The 18,097-nt window shown below is 42.2% G+C and overlaps 1 protein-coding gene across 2 annotated transcripts in view; it reads right to left on the bottom strand.

The window, feature by feature from the left end:
* Positions 1-18,097, bottom strand: part of tmeff2a (transmembrane protein with EGF-like and two follistatin-like domains 2a) — a 100,332-nt gene that overhangs the window by 46,653 nt on the left and 35,582 nt on the right. For both annotated transcript variants that reach the window (XM_041951213.1, XM_041951214.1), the window contains exons 3-4: positions 13,254-13,383; positions 208-234 (exon numbers count right to left, since the gene is read on the bottom strand). In XM_041951213.1, the coding sequence (XP_041807147.1) occupies positions 208-234; positions 13,254-13,383 (157 nt within the window). The remainder of the gene's footprint in view (positions 1-207; positions 235-13,253; positions 13,384-18,097) is intronic.

Raw genomic sequence — 18,097 nt, 5'->3', positions numbered from 1 at the left:
TACACATTGTTGAGGGCCATGCATTAACCCAGTTTTCTTTAGAGAAACTGAACTTGCTTGGCTTACAGATCACACGTCTGTTTATATGCGGCTGGGTTGCAGACATTGTTTCAGTGGAGGAAGACAATGAAAGCAGAGAAACACATTAAAAAGCAGCACATGTGGAGTTGGAACAGAGGAGGAGGAGGAGGAGGTGAGTAATCTTACCGTCGTCTCCTGATCCTGAGCCAGCATCTGCGGAGGAGAACAAACAGTTATTAACCAGAGGCTCGCACTGCTCGCACAGACATTAGCTGAATAAGCGTGTGCGTCTGCATATGCAAGTGTGTGTCTAGGCCGATATCTGTTTATGAGTGCTGAAGAGTAAGACGCTCTGTGTGCTCGTGGGTGTGTTGACTGCGACGAGACTCCTCTAAAGACGGAGCGGAAAGCGATACCGAGAGTCGGATTGAAAATGCACGCAGGAAAACAGAAAGGAAATGACAGCGAGGATGCCCCGAGGCTTTGAGCATCGTGCATCTTCCACATTCTGCAGCAGCACAGAGATGACAACACCTCCAACTGTGGACCTTTCCGTGGCGGAGCTGTGGGAAGGCACTCTGTTTCCAGTTGTTGGTGCGTTTGTGTGTCAGCGACTCCCTCTCCCTGACTTTCCCTCCGAATCTGTGCAAAGCTGCCCTCAAACACACTGAGCTCACTGAATTGTTTAACAATACGGCTGTGGAAGGGATAGCGATGAGCACTTAGAAGAACAGGCACTGTGTAACTTGAGCCGCAGCATAAAGCGATCAGCTAAAATGCCCAGGGCCAGAGACCAGACGCAGGCCCTCAGAGGACTGTAGGGGGATAATAGCTCAGCTCCATATGAATGCCCATGTGAGACGGGTTCACAGGAGCGGGTGCACACACTAGCCGCAGCGCTGGGGCTATCGCGGCTGTAAAACACATGGAGTCTGACCGGCAAGCTGTCCTGATGCTTTAATGGCATGAGCTTTGGTTCAATAAAATACATTTCTGATGGGCTGAAAACATGAGGTCAGTGCAGCAGACGGTCAACTGTGCCAAGGGAAAGCGAGCAAGTCTCAAGGCAACCAGTCAAAATCTGATTACAACCAGTGAGGTGGGACTGCCTCCAAAATGAAAGTATAATTATTTTACTGGCAAATTTGAAATTCAAATTTTTTGGGAAATTCTTTTTTTTCTTTTGTTTGACAGATTAAAAAAAAACAAACAAAGCACACACACACTCCTTGAATAATTCAGCACCTTTAATAGTGCAGCTGTGACCAACTGTGTTAAAAAAAAGTCTGTAGGTGGAATAAATGCGTCTTAATGAACTGAAAAACCTGAGCACTTTTTTACTCATTTAGCAAACTTTCCACCTAACGTATTCATTTTGTTGACTTTAACAACCATCACATCTCATCTAACATCAAAATGACTTTGGTTAAAGCTATATGTAGAACTAATAGAAGTGTTAATGTAAAAAACAAATACACTGTAGCAGTCAGCAATACATGTTGCCACTCGTTTCTTTCAACCCAAGGAGGGTCCAGCCCAAGACACTGATCTATAGGCTGAAAGCAGGCTCAACTGTCCTTACAGTGCTAAAAATGTCTGGATATTGTCAGTAAAATGTACATTACTGTACATTTCCAAACGGTCAGTGCTCAATAAAAAAGTGTGTAACAGACCCGCTGGTGTACCGTGTCATTGTCACATGTAGCCTCGCCTGGGTGTGAAAAGACATGTTCTCCTTCTGTGGTTAAGTTAGCAATAAAGAAGCGATATCCGGTCAGGTTTTCAAAATAAAGCTGCCTGAGAAACATTTGTGATGATGGTCGCAGGAACAGATGGTTTGGGTTACAATAACTACTTCCACAGGAAGCAAACTCCAGTCTCCTGCAGGAACGTCCTGTGTTGGACCCCATCCATCCACCCCACCTCCTCCACATGCAGATTTAGTTACTCTTTATACCACGATCATGCTTTGTTCCCATCATTATCGCCCCCTGCTGGTACTGCACCTTCACACATGCTCCATTTTCACGCTCAGGTGAGGTAAATCGTGTCACTGACGTACAATCCTCTGTTGGATCAGTGGGTCTATTGCACGCTTTGGAGTGAGACTGGACTGCTGACCACCATCACTCCGATTCAAGATGGAGATGGTGTTGGGGAAGGTGGCATCAGGAGCCGAATGCAGATGATTGCAGTGCAGCTACCTGCACTGTGATTCATGATTGGCTCCTGTGTGAAAGGAAGAGCGACTCTTCTGGGGTTACTTGATCCAGTACGGGAGTAAGGAGGTGATACAGTAGCTGAAGAGGGTTGGCTTGCTGTATAAGGAGTTAAGCCATAGCCAGAACTGATACTGATACTAATATTTGAACTGTGACAAAAGGTTTGCAAGCATAAGCTGCTGACTAGCAGGCTAATGGTAGCATTTTACATGTTGTAAATGATCCACCTTTTTTGTCAAGTACTTTCACTGTCATCACCCTCCAACTGAGACCTTGCACTCAATGTCAGATATGCAGCGCTGTCAGTTAAATAATACAAATGCAAAATGAAAGCAGTGTCTAATATGAGAAGATGCTCCCTGTTTTTTACTCCATGTTGCATCTTGCAGGTTATAGAAGTCATGGTGTAGTCTCATCTCGACTGCTGCTGGTTAAAGGCTTCGAAAACAAAAAAAGAAAAGGTCCAGGAGGAAATATGGAGTGAATCTTTGATGAGTGAATGATTATGTAGAGAGTTTTTCTGATGTTTTTGTTTTATTAGTTGTTTCCGCTAACAGAAAAAGTTTGAGAGCAAGTGTTTTAGTGCAACATAATGCAGAGTGAACATTATCATTGGAAGAGCAGAGGTGTCAACTTTGACAATATAGCAACACCTCACCCTATATTGAAGATATGCGACACAATATCGCTGCCTCCAGTTTCACACTATTTAACAGATCGACAATTACTCACGTTGATGCACAAAGACGTAGCAATGCTGCAACAGAGGCAGTGAAGAAGAAGAAGACTGCCGGCTAGCACCTTTCATGTAAGGCAAAAATCTCCACGCACCTCCTCTACAAAAACTGCCCTGTTCTGTCTAACCTCCTTTTAAATCTGCAGAATTTCACTGACCTTGGAACATGAGGGACGCTAAATGTGCAGTGTTTCATGAAAAGGCTTAGCTTGAAGGATCAGGCTGAAGTCAGAAGGGGTTCATGGAAGATCAATAAAAACCTTTAGTATCTGCACAAGGGCAAAGGTTTGAGGAGAGAAAGACTGGCATTAGAAAATAGAACAAAATGGCAAGGGAGACGGGCACAAGCCTGCCTGCTCGTCCAACAAATGAAGGGTTACGAAGAGGAGATACCACACAGTTTTATTTTGCGAGAGGCGCTGAAGAGTGGGTGAGAGAGCAGAGGAGGAGTGCCGAGAGAAAAAATGGCTACCTCCATCGACAATAGATGATTGAAGTGATTTTTTTTTTTTTTTTCAGTTTTGCAGCGACTGATTAAAAGAGGAAAAAAGCTGAAAGGAGCTTTCTAGGGAAGCTGTTCCACCAGAGGCTGTGTTGCACTGCGCGCGCGCACACACACACACACACAAATATATCTTCTACTGTGTTTCAGGCTTGAAAGTCAGGCTTCATTAGAAGATACGGCTGCAGTGATATTGACACTGCATGGCAGGAAGTTTTATGCATTGAACTACTTGTGGGTCATTGTAAAAATTAAACTCTCTTCACTATGAACGCTTGTAGTACATTTTTCTGTGCCACACACAGCATGTGACAGAGATGCATGTATCTGGTACGGTGGATTATTTCCTGACATTTGTCACGTTGAGCTGTGGTGAGCACAAATCTGGATATCAATTATGAATTGGATTTCCACTCAAATCTTCAGCACATGCAGCTTTAAAGGCTACAGTCTTTGAAATTATGTTCCATCAAAACCTAACTTGATAGGAACATTTTCAACTCAGTAGGAAACATGAGTTTTTAATCTAGTGACCACAGGGGTCAGCCAGACGCGGGATTCAGCGAGAATCTTTAATACCTTACTGACCAAATAGCTTTCGAGATATAACACAGATCCCAAAATGGAATCTCAGAGGTGGTGGACCTTCCAGACATCGTTATATCTCATTCCAGTTCGCCGGAATTGCTGAAGTTTCCTCCCTGATTGCCATCAGATAATACTTTTCAGGTTGAAAGCAACAACCAGCCCAGTATTAGACGGCCTGTCACGATTCATGTCCAGTGCCAACACACAGTGCAAACGCAGGAAGCAGCGCGCCCTTTATGTAGCGACATGGAAAGTTTGGTGGGGGTGAATGGGCGTCACAGACCTGCAATTAGCGTTGGCATGAAGACGCTGCAGCTGGATGAAATCCAGGATTTTGCAGAATCATCCAACACAAACATTCTAGCCTGGTGACTAACATGTCCTTGGGAAAGACCTTGAATCCCCTCTTGACCTCTCACCTCCCTGGAGGAGAGGAAGCAAAAAGAAAATCTCCCTGCAGATCAATAACGTGTTAGATTATCACTTGAAGTACTTTGGATTCAGATAGAATTTGCAACTAATTAGCAATAGTGGGGCATGGATTGTTTTTGTACACATTAGTGGTGTATTGATGACTTCTCCCGCGCAGTATGTGAGACTAGGCGCCATTACGCCGATTCTCATTCTGCTCCTGGTCTACTGACAACCCAGAGCGAGCTTTTTTTTAAAATCATCAGCCACATATAACGAAGAGAGGGTCGCACTCAGCATTGCTCAGTTTAATAAGTCAGCTAAACATATGGCTCCTGTCATCTGTCAGAGCTCAGGGGATGCACGGCAACAAAACGGTGATTAAACATGTCATCAACATTTTAACACTGTGTCAATTAAACCTTTCCCCACCTTCCCATTTAATGACTTCCTGAAGTTATACTGTTGACTTTGGAATCTGAGCTGGAAAATGCTATGTTAGCGCTTGCCTTTGCTTCACTCCCCTTTGGGGAAAAGAGACCGTTTGGTTTGTTTCACTTGGCTAAGCTAATGTTTAACTGCTCCTTGTTGCGACGGGCTCGCACTTGATGTGATAGGAAAGTGGTAACATCCTGCACTAATCAGCTTTTACTGGCTTTGTACTGCTGAGAGCTCTTCCTGTTATTGACTTCTAAGTCAGAACTTCTTTATATATTAGTGACATGATGGTAATAATGCCTGGAAAGGGGTGCAACTGGAATAAAATAATTGTAAATTTGCTTTTTCACCTGATAATTTTGCATTGAAAAGGTCAATAATGGGCCAAAATACCACTCTTTGTAAACCTCTGTGATATAACGTCATGCATGACGTACACACTTTTCTGCAGCAGTCTGTGCAAGATGCTTTTCTTCTTCGAGGGCAGAAAATAGATGGCTATGGTATGAAATCCTGTTTGTCTATGCCTCGCTGCCGTCGCTTAGCTGGAAACTGGCACCTCAGCAGGCCTCCTGTTTACTGTTTGGAATGACCGCAGACTCGAACGTCTGGCCTCTTGGCCTCAGCAGCATCCAAGAGGGTTAATGAGGGCACATGAAGCAGTGCTGTCGGGTGGCTTTTTGGTTTGGTAAATATCAAGAAGGATCCTGCAGGTCAGTAATGTTCAGTAAAAACGAGAACAGAAAAGTCAGACATTCATCCAGATTCTAAAAAACTGATTTAAAAATACTTCCCATTGTCCTGTTTTTATTGTCCAATCAACATGGCTCACCCAGGACCTCGAACAACAGCACATGAGAAAACTATCTTACCACACAGCTCTTCTTGAGCTTTTGATTTTATTACGTGATCATCAACAGATGGAATTTTCCCAGTTGTTGATCCGTTCTGTGACCTTTAAGGACATCTTGTCCATGCTGGCTTTAAAGCTGAGTGAAAGGTCTTTAAAGCTGCACTTATCCATACTTTCATATCAACGACAGAGCAGATGACTATGTGTAATGCTAAAGCAGTCGCTCATGGTGATGAATTACAGCCTGACTCTGCAGTTCCCCTCGTGTCTTTTCAGCCTCAGCGGATTATTTTGGATTTCCAGACCTCGACTTCACTGTTTTGGTTCACTCTTGCAGTTTTCATTAGCATAGCTTCCTGAACCCACTGTGCACTACCCACTAAAAGACCAAAACAGAGCTAAAAGGAGAATTAACGTCGGAGTTATAGCTCAAAAGTCTTATTTAATAGCCCTTAAAGTACTAAAAAAACTGAAAAATACAACGGCAAGTCTAATTTGGCCGTCTACAATGGTCCTGATCCACTAATGTGACGAGTCAGAGTGACATTCTGAACACTACATCTGGATTTTCTTTCACCAAGTTTCCCCCTGAGATGTCTCTTTCATGATATTTCTCACCCTGTCGAGGGAAACAAGTATTGGCACCGGCGAGCTGACATATATCCATTACACTGTGTACTCTTGCCGCTAATGGGATTTTGGAGGATGGAAATGGAAAGGTGGACAAGGACAGATTGTGAGGGAGAGAGAACAAAGACTTTGTGGCAGGGCATGTTCAGCTTGTTTAAAGCAGCTCTGACACTTACATTCCTCACTATTAGCTATTCCTATCGCAGGTATCCGAGATATTCTAATGTTTGCCACTACGGCACTCATTTTAAGTTAGCTTAGCAGCTTAGGGTATCGGCTAAATGGCTAAGTGGTGAGGAGAGAGGAGAGGAAACACTTCAGAAGTAACTGCCTGCCCTACTTTTCCACATGAAAAGGTTTGTGTGTAACACTTGGTTATGTAAGAAAGCTCCCACACAGCAATCTCGTGTGTTTAACTTTCAAATGAAAAGCAAGCATTTGCAACTCTTCTTCACCATATCAGAGATCTCATCTCTTTAAATTGACTAGATTTACAATGGTTTTGTTTGTTTAACGAGGGAGTCTCAATCATATTTTCTCTTAATGTACAAAACCAATATGATTGCACCAATTATACAATAAAATGGAGTGATTGGCATCCATTTATGAGTGTATCACTGTGGAATTCGGTTTAAAAACATCACTTTGTCATAGCTTTGTTAGTGTGACAAATAATTTAATGAGAACTGTATTGAAATTAGAAAAGCACACATTTTTTCTTCCAACTTGATGCATCCGTTCCATACTGAAACCTCGCCACCTCCTAGGAGCACCGTTTTCCCAGCTGCCTTTGACCTTTAGGAAGGAGCCTCGAACAGAACCGAGCACAGCTCACGTCACTCCGTCGATTACTGGTGACAAATTCAAGCGAATAAGCGAGGGGAGAAACATCACGAATGCAGATGCCTCCTCACAGGGAAACACGGAGCCACTGAATGGTTTGGTGAGTTTGAAAATGAATCATATGTTACGGCTTCACAGTCGCAAGATGCCAACGCCTGTCGGAGGTTTGGGAAGCAGCGCCATCATCAGAACACCAAATGAGGGAATGTGAGTTCATGACAGAAGCCCTGCATCTACAAATACATAATATGCATGTATGCAATTTGTTTCTAATCCAAGCCAGACGTAAGCCTGCAGGGGATCATGTGTGTGTGTGTGTGTCTTCTGCTAATCTTGCACACTACTGGACCATCAAAAGAATATTTTTTTGTGCATATTTATGATTTTCAAGGACCTTTGTGGTTGTGGTGATTCATAATTTTTGTAAAACCTATTTTATTGACAGCTGTGTTTTAAACCCCAAATAACTGTTGATTCCTCACTCCTCTTAGCTGGATGATGGGGGCACAAGTGATCAATAACCCAATAACCCAGATTAAATGTTAGCATGCATGTTTCTGCAAAGCATGGATGTGTTAAATTTGGATGTTTCATATGTTGAATTTGTAAATTTCACATGTTAAATTCACAAATTTCATATGTTAAATTTCTATGTTTCATATGAAGCGGATATATTGAAACTTGACTTTTAAACAACACTGTGGATAACATGTGGTTAAGATTAGGCCCATAAACCACTTGGTTAGTGTTACTACTAAAATACTTGCTGCAGGTAGTGTAATTAACAGTTTTCCATGATTATGATGATTCTCAGTATTACTTCACCCGCTCACAAACCATCCACTATTAATCAGACTGTTAACTTTTATGACCCGGCCCGCCGATCCGCAGATTATCCGTGATTGTGATCTGTCCACTGCCTGGTGGAGATCTGCAGTCTAACACAATGCAATAACCAAAAAAAACGGAGGAGCCCGTCACAGCCAGAACACATTAAAACTAGCAGGTGATTGTGGGAAACAACCCAGAAAACAAAAAAAGTGAAAAAACTGATAAATCCTTCTTTGACATGCATCACATATTGCATCATTTACTTACAATATGTAGTAGCATATAAAGAGTCTGAGCTGGGAAGCAGCACCAGTCTCTGCAGAATCTCACTTCTGACTGGGAGACAAACTGGAATGGAGGCTTGTTTCCTCCATGTAGTCTTAAAAGCTCCATGTCCCACAGTATTTGGTCCATTACATCAACGTTCTTAAAGAGATAAAGCAACACATTTACTTTGTGTGTCTTACTGAGTTAAAATACTTTTTATTATTATCATAATATTCTTATTTGTCTATGGGTCACTGCTGCATGAATATTGGATTTGACACTGTCTAATTTATGTAAAAACAGTCTTTTATCATTTATTTGTTTGTCTCGGGTCACTACTTCAGTCGCTGAGAACACATCTTGTTCAGCAAAGTTCAATTTTGTTTTTTACTGTGTCACATCCCATTTATCACAGTTCCACATCCGCTGCATAACCACACTGAAATTACTTGAAGTCACAAAATTACACAAATCTAAGGGGGATGTTAAAAGGCAGCAGTCAGAATTAAAGCCACTGTGCTGCACTTAAAAAAGAAGCGAGTAAGCTCCCATTCTGTATTAAACCAGATTCCAGTGAAAAGAACACAGAGAGGGAAGTGTGGCTGTTTACTGTGGCCTTGTTCTGGATAAATGCCAGAATAAAGTGTTCTCCTGAGCGTAACATGAGACGCTGAATAGACCATATAGAACCAGAGTCATGGTCTGTTTGTCAGAAGACTGCGCCACAAAAACATCCTCATTTGAACCCAACATCAAGTTCTGCTTGTTGAATCAAAGAAAGGGGTCTTTATTCCTTTCTCATTCATAAGATACATGAACCCATAACACACACACACACACACACACACACACACAGGCTTACACTATCACATGTCTTGAAAAGCAATTTAGAGGAAGGCGGGACGTTTCATGTGACTCTGCACAGCCCTGCTTACTGGCACGCAGACACCACTGGTGTTACTGCAGTGACATTTCCACCTCAATCTCCACACGCTCCCTCCGCTGAGCCGGGCCCATTCAGGGGCCTTTTAATGGACTTCCGCCGGCTGCCTGTCACCGAGGGTAACTGAGTCAGCGACTGCTCAACTCCAGCCCGCAATGCTACGTTAGCTTCAGCGGTGATTCACATATGCCTCAGAAACGGCCAGCATCACCTTGCCGGAGGATTCACTCATTCACAACTAAGCACATTATTCAGAACGTGACTCACTAATTGGTCGATTCAGAAAGAATTCCTTAGTGGGAGTCGGGGAATGTGAAGTATATGCTCATCCGTTCGGATTTGTCATCAAAGGATTAAACACATTACATAGTGATCTTAATTACATGTGTTCTAATGAAATAAAAAACAGAGGGGGAAAAATCTGCTTTTGTGTGTGGAACGAAGTTTAACAGCAAGCACAATGAAAAGCTGCAGAAATATTAAAATGTAGCATATGTGTCATTAGGTTAGAATGGATGTTTTAGCCACTGTGGTCATTTTCAAAATAAGAGCTCCAGCCACAGTTCATGGCAGAGTGCACAAATGAAACTGGCTACTGAAAGAGATAACAAACGTCGTAGCTACACTGGAAAAAATGTGTCTTAATTAAAACAGACAGCTGATGCTCAGTCATCAGGATTCTTACTTTTACCACTACCTATAGAGTGAATTAATATAACCGTTTAATGACTGTCTTTAACTGTGTAGTACTGTCTACTCCCAGCAGCACTTCTCGTCTCCACAACAGAGCTAATGAAGTGGCTGACCTTTTCCGACTGAAGACGCCTACTGAGCAGCTTAAACACCAAACTATATCAGCAAACAGTAATCCCAATTATGCTAGATAATTACACTGACGCCTTTTTCTTTCCAGCCAATGGAAAGATGAAAACAATAGCAGAAGCCATGAATGAAAAGGCCATACAAGTAGAAACAATGTTCTTAGAATAAAAGTTGTTGGTGTTTTCCCTACGTATTAGGGATAATCTGCAACAAGACGTGCAGTTGTTGGAAAATGAAAAACAGATAAAAACAAGACAGAAGGGAATCACTCATTGATGCATCACAGATGAGGTTTGCTAGGGTTGGGTTGGTTTCCAGTATGTTGCTCTGGCCTGGTCTATGAGCTGCAAACCGAATGTACTGGCATTTATCATCATGAGACCTTCTGGCACATCAAAAATGGCCTACATCAGCTACCTGTGCCGACAATGCTTAGTCCACCTTGTATTGCAAGACAATGTGATTGACACGTAATGTTTGTTATTCGCCTCATTAATGTGCACTTGTTTCATTTGAGCTCAGTGTGAGAGACTTCACAGTGTTTCGCTGTCGTTTAAAGTCGTGCTAGTTTCTCTGCTCTGCGACTCATTAGGGGACTGAAAGTGCAATTAAAGGTTTGGGACACGAGTAATTTATCTGTCTAAAAACAAAAACAAAGGGCACCTCCTATAGCACACCGTGTCAGTTGTCATGATTGTGGCGCTGCTACACTCTCATTCATGGGCTCTATGTATGTTGCATTCAGGAGTGGTTGAATCATTTGCGACACCTACTGGTAAAGTTCTGCATAACTGGTCCGGTCCAGTCCATTTGCCCTACCCGACTGTATGGTCCTTGCAGAGGAACTGATTTATAGATCAGTACAGCACTTGATCAATCAGGCAGTGATGCTCATTCATTATAAACCCCAAGTAAACTGTATTTACATTGATTCACTTGGTGATAATGGGCAAGATTTCACCACAAGTGTATCTACTAAAAAGTAGATCATTTCCGTGCAATCATCATATAGCTGAAGTAATTGTATTTACATTCCTTCCCTCATTTGGATAGAGAGCAATAATTGCCGTGAGAGGATTGTGTGCACTGAAAATCGCTTTGCAGGATAACAAAACATGACTGAGACTTTCTCCAAGTTGCTCCACGCTGCCATCGCCATCATTTAAGCATCAGAAACATGCAGGAGAAAACACAAGCAAACAATGTGACCAGTCTCTTGCAGCCTGAGACATGAACATCTGGTTCACAGCTACCTCAACACCCTGACATACAAACATCTGGTTTGGTGAAGTCATGCCACCAAACTGACCAACAAACCAATAAACTGAAACACACACTACGGGGATGTTGCAACCAATACCCTGGTATACTCATACTCACACAACAACATGTGCTATACAATACCAGCAAACCATCAAATACACAGACATATTAGCAAAACTTACTGCCAAAAGCTAATAAACCAACATTTCCTCTACCACCCTGCAGTTCCTGTACATTACACTATCCTAAATCATCTATCAGGGTATGTGTAGTTTTATATGGGTAAAAATATAGTAAATGCTATGTAAATTCAAGTCAGAAATGGTTTAAAATAACCATAATGTATCACAGTTCATCATATTTGAGTAATTTCTTCTTTAATTTGGAACTTCCATACAAACAAAAACAACTGCGGAATCTTTAGGAACAACTTTTTACTATCACAGACTCTCTCTTGTTCATAATGCTCTCTAAGAAGTAGCTTTAACCTTTCACTAAAATGAAAAACAGTCTAAAGCCTCGCGAGCAGCCCTGTGAGACTGTGCTAAGCTAAATGCTAACATCAGCATGCTAACAGGTAGCGCTGGAGCGATTAGTGAGCTGATGTTTAGCAGACTATTTACGATGGTATTAATTTATTATGTTAGCGTGGTAGCATTTGCTAACCAGTATTACAAAACTGTCGTTAGTTTTTCCCATAACACAAAGAATTAGATCATTTAAAAATGTTGACCTATTGATGGTGTTAGGAGGCCACCTGTCGAGACATTTCAGTCTGGATCGAAGCGGTTTACCCACAGACCAACCAATGTTGCCATCCCATTTAGCCTGCTAGCAGCATGGCTAAAAATGTGGCCTGTATGTGTAAGGTGGACTCACAATATACAGTCAAACGGTTTGGTTAATAAAAGCATCACAGAGAAACTACATTTAATACATTCTCTGTGAGCTTTGGCTGTATCACTTCTAAATATATATTTTCTGGTATTCTAGAAATTAGTCATGCAAGTATTAAAAAAAAAAAAAAACAAATCAAGTGGCTTCACTGGATCCCTTACAGAATTAATTCAAGCACTCCTTGAAGAAGATGAAAGAAAACAAACGTCTACACAATCCAGAAAAAAAAAATGAAATGGCCATCAAGATGATGTGTGATTCAGTCATTCAATTTTCTGCTTTATTGAGCATGCCTCTTGGCTCGGTGTTACAGTAACTACCTATGACAATTTGGCAAGTATTTGCATTTTATGCCTTTTGACATTTATTTAAATATTACATAACAAAAGGTCATAGCTGTCAAGCTTTCTGTTACTTTCTGTTTAACACACCGAATTTAAATAAACTGTATAATGAACTTGTTCAACTCCGCATTGCTCAACAGGCCTCATGGCCAAACGCTGTCTTCTGTGTCTCGTGAGGACACTGTTTGCTGTGATGAAATCTTCATCTGCTCAGCGGGGATACTCGTCACTGTCACTGTAGCTGAGCTCGTTACACTCAACTTGGGAAAATTACGTCAGTCTGTCACCGACAGCAATCTTTTCATCATGCAATTCTTGTAATTCCTTTGAAGCAATTACCGAATCCCATCCACTGGAAGCATTTGCATGTATTGATGATTGTAGTATTTAAATGTGAAAATTGTACCATTGTATATACAATGCTCTACTTTGATTACATTTCTAGTGTCCTAGCTTTACATTTACTTTCATCTGCATGCTTGCAGACAAGCATTGTGTGTTACCTGTTTTCTGTTTGTGTAAATGTCCGGTGTGTACTGCAGGGGAGTGTTGGTATCAGTGCTCCTCTGTGTGTGAGTGTGTGTGTGCGTGTGTGTGTGTGTACACATATCTGTGTAGGCGCCATAATGTAAATGTACATACCAGCAGGACAGGCGCCTTCTGACATAATGAGTACTTCAGACTGCTGCTTGCAGGCATCTCTGCGCAGGAAACACTCGTTCTGGTAGTTCTGATTGTTGGAGCCGCACACTGGGGCATAGTCATTGTTGCACTGTGGAGAGGAGAGCGGAAAACAGCAGAAAACAGGTGAGCACAAAAAGCTGAGGAGAGCGCCATGGAGAGAGCGTCCTCAGATAAGCTTGTGTTCGTTCTGCAGTGACATTTCCAGGGTGGATGCCATTGTCTTGGACAGGGTAAGTACTCACTGAACACTGATTTCGTCATACACTGATAATATAAGATAAGATAAGATAAACTTAATTAATCCCCTGCTGGGGAAATTAGGGTGTTACAGGCAGCAAGCAATAGAAATAGCAATAGCAAAGGCAATTGAAATAAAGTTGACTATATTTATGGACATTTTATAGAAAAAGACTATAAAAAATATGTTGCCAAATGGAAAATATTGAAAAATATTGAAACATTGCACAAGGATTTTGAAACAATTACACATGGAAATTTGACAATTGCACATGGTGGGTGTGGATAAGTTAAGTACAGTGTTTGCTTCATTGCGCAGTCGATAAATATATAAGTGTCACAGTAGAATAAAACTTTAGATGCGTAGGTGTTGTACTTAAAGAAAATAAAAAGAATGGAATATTGCACAAGGTGTTGCTGATGTATGTGATAGCAGGATGTTCAAAATCAGCAGTGCAAAAAATGCCACTTTGGAAAACAAACGACTGATCGTGTCATTGTGGTTGACTGGAGTTGTCCTTTCAAATGGACTGAATCCACAAATTCATATAAATAAATACATAAATCGTACAACTGAGCACCTTTAACTCATTTCAACCTTCAGAATAGGCCTGTATGCAGGTGGCATGAGAATGCCTTTTCCTTTGATTTCCTTTTACTGTATTTGGAGACTTAAATTTGGCAGATGTTAGGAAATTACTGAGTGGATGAAAAACCAAACAGAAACAGCCAATATGTGCAAATCCAAGTCCCTTTATGACAGACGCTATCAGGAGACCTTTCAGTGAAGTCTGTGCTTCAGGGGGGGTTTGAAACTATGTACAATTATAAAAAAAATGACCTAAACTGAACATCCTTGGGTCCAGATTGAATATTGTAAAATAACAAAATATGTTTGCCATCACACAATGCAATAAAATAACAATACTAATAATAATCATAATGTGTGATTAAATGTCAAAGGGTGGTAAATATTTGTGTTTTCTGTGCATAAATGAGCTGTTTAATGCATTTTGTCAGTGTGACATTTATTATGCATACTTCGAATCGAGCTTAGTATCAGCTGCACAAAGTTTTTTGTTGAGCTTGTATCTGATCGGTAGGATTATAACTAGTAAATGGTTTAAAATGGTTTGCCATGGAGTCACTGTAGAAGTATTGATACACACAAATGATGCAGGGATAGTTTACATCAAAACAGTCTGCACATTAGGCCCTTTGACAGATCCGTACATTAGTTTTAGCTAAGAGAGCAGAAATTGTGAATTTTTCTTTCCATTTGCTTCCCAGATCCAGTTAGAAAGCAAAACAGCTGGACAAAAGAGATCGTCACATCAGGCCCTGAAAACTGACTTCCTCCATCAGCATGAAGGTCTGTGCACCAATCAGGATATAGCAGCATTTGCATCAGAAGCTGATTCCCATGTTGGAAAGATCTGCGACTCATTTTTAATCAGTCATCTGCGATGCTGCTGTATAAATCCTGAGAGAAATGGCCGGCATCTACTGCTGCTCACCTCCGCTGTTGCTCCAGTGGAGCACTTGCAGGTTAAGTGACTTGCTCAAGGGCACCGAGCAAAATAGCTGCTAAGGTACAGGAGAACATTACTCATTCATTTCCCCACACGGTTTGTTGGCTTCGGAGCAACTCTACATTTTTCAGATGACTGATGGCACCAGAGCGCCGAGTCTTAGTTTTCATTTTTTTGGCCGTAGAGGAGAGATATTCATTTGATTTGATATTGATTCGCCTGCGCGACACCACAGGAATAACAAACATGATGATTCAATTGAGAAATATTCCCCTCTATTCCCTGGGAAGAAGGAATGGCTATCAGGGGGTCCAGAGAAATTGTGGCTGCGTAGTCACAGCCCATAACCTGATTAAACGCTAAAGTGCTGAAAAATGTGCGATGTGTGAAAATGTGTTGGTGCTGGGTGTGACATCACAAGGACAAGGGGCTCGCTTGAGAGTTCCCACAGGAGCGAGGCTAAGGAGCTCATGGCTCTTTGTCTACTCTTCTGTTCCCCTTTAAGTCTCTAATGGATTGACCTGGAATCTGTCCTCTCTGTGCCCTCGCAGAACATTACATGGCTCTCGCAACAGGAAACGAGCACAGAGAGGCATGAACATGTAGCTTGTGTAGGGTTACAGGCACATGACACACCAAATACAACACACTAGACACAGGCTGATTCAAGGTCTGCACTAAGACAGTTCAAACGGGAAAATGCATCTTTGTCTTCACATTTTAACGCTCCACTCGCACTACGCCTGAAGTTTCAGCTGCTGCAGAAGAAAATACGTTTGAAAATGCTTGCCTTGAGTTTTAGTGGGGACAGGACATGATTACTGTGACACCATCATGTGCCATGAAGCAGTAAAGAGGAAAACTCTGCCACCTCTAACCACAGACTGTATAAGACAATGGATGCAGTCTCCGCGTTGTCACCCTCGGGTTTCTGAAGAGCCTTTGTGAAGCTCAGTGTCAGCGGCTCCGGCCGCCGTCATCTTGGCAGTGCCTGACTCCGCCAAACTCCCAGCTAGTCAAAAAATGGGCAAAGAGATGGAGCGTGGGTGGAGCTGAGGAGGGCCAAGTGAAGCCTGGTTGTTCAAACATAGCGGCTAGCTGTCACTCAATGCGGCCGTGCCAATAATTCTGCATAACTTTAGAAGTGAGTTATGTAAAAATTCAGCTTCAGTACAGTTGTCCAGAACAGTTTTTTTTGCACCAGGCTGTAAAACATGTTTCTTCCTGACGTTAAGTCAGCATTTTAATACGGAGTCCATGAGGACTGACTCGCTGTTGGAGCTGCCTCAAGTGTTCATTCAAGGAACTGCAGTTTCTGTCACTTCGCGTTGGCTTTATTTTTCAGCCGTGGGGGTTGGCACTTGCCTCTAACTCATTTTAGATGTAATTTTAGCTGATCACTCAGTACAAAAACTGAACCAATTCTAGTCATATATATATAGATACAAACAGTATTAGGGCTGAAAATAACAATTACTTTTGTTGGAGAAAATGGTGAAAAATGTCCATCAGTGTTTCCAAAAGGCCAAGATGATGTCATATGTCTTGTTTTGTCCACAGCCCAAAGATACTCAGTTTACTGTCATCCAGAAGTAAAGAAACCAGAAAATATTCATGTTTAAGAAGCTGGAATCAGACAATATTGACTTTTTTTATGAAAAAGTAATCAAACTGATCAATCGATTATAAAAATAGTTTGCAATCAAGTTCATCGATTTAAACTCTCCAATCAGATGAAGACTCTGGTCAACAAGGCTTAACCCAATCTTCATGACAACTGTGAAGCTCTTTGTGCTGTTCACCTTCTTCTCTGCAGTTTCTCTCTAAAAAGGCCAGAGATGAAATGAACAACAATGCTCAACATGTGGTTTGTGAGAGGGATCATATCACTATTTCTGTATTAAAACACACAGAATAGGTGATCACAGGGAGCAGGGAGGGACTGAGGTTTAACCTGCTGACACTCAGCAGACCCTCTCCCCCTCCTCCTCACCAGGTGTTTGGAAAGATTTAGCAACTTTCCTCTTGTTCTGTGTGGACAGAGATCTTCAAGACCTGAAAACAGGAGTGTGAACACGCATCCTTTTCTCACACAGCGCAAGCTGCTTTTTCAGATTTAGCTGGCGTGAGTCTGGGTGTCATCTGAGACACACACAAGGTCTGATGGCCGCAAGGAGAAGCGCAAAAATAACCATCGATTCCAGAGCCCCGGAGCATTAAACAATCAAGTGGGCATACTGTTTTTGACCAGCTGAGGGGAAAAAAAGGCAGAATACACACAAAAGAGAGTGAAGAGGAGAAGGAGTGTAGATGGGCGAGAAACTGCAGACTGGCTCTTGATCAAAGGATTGAGCTGCAGGAAGGAAAGAGGCTGTAGAGAAGGCAAACTTGATGAGTGAAATTGGGCTTTAGGGGGGAAAGAAGTCAATGGAAATGGATGAGAGTGAGACAGAAGGAGACTGAGGGGTAATAAAAGTAAAGAAAAATACAGAAGTGAGATGCAGACGGCTAGTTGGAGACAGAGAGAGAGGGAGAGGGAGAGACGGAGCCCTGGCTCAACAAACTTGGCACGATAAAAAAGAACCACAGCGCCTGAAGAAACCAAGGCAAAAAAAAGAGAACATCATACCATAAAATAAAAAAAAGAGAATGAGAAGAAGAAATGGGGACACAGAGCGAGAGAGGGAGAGGAATAGAAAATCCCCTCAAAGGAGAGTGGGAGAGAATGAAAAAATGGCAACCCCACAAAGGCGCTTGGAATAGCTTACTGCAGGGCCTGCGCTTTTTTTTGCCATCCTCTATCCTTCCCCTCTGCCACCCCCACCCCCCCCCCTCCCCTCACTCTCACACTCTCTCCCATCTGGCTCAGGCTGTTCTTAACCTGGGGACTCTCGCTTTATGCCAGGCGTGATGCAACGGAAGGGAAAGCTGCCCAGCAGAGCCCTGCGGGCGTCTTTTAAGAGTGCCTTCTTTTCCGTGAAAACTCCCCCACCCCATCTCTTGATCTTCCCCGGTATTTGGCTCTCACCTCGC

The sequence above is a fragment of the Chelmon rostratus genome, chromosome 13 (assembly GCF_017976325.1).
Source record: "Chelmon rostratus isolate fCheRos1 chromosome 13, fCheRos1.pri, whole genome shotgun sequence".
Taxonomy (NCBI): Eukaryota; Metazoa; Chordata; class Actinopteri; order Chaetodontiformes; family Chaetodontidae; genus Chelmon; species Chelmon rostratus.
Note: the sequence above shows the minus strand (reverse complement) of the source record. Positions and strands in the feature narration are given on the sequence as shown.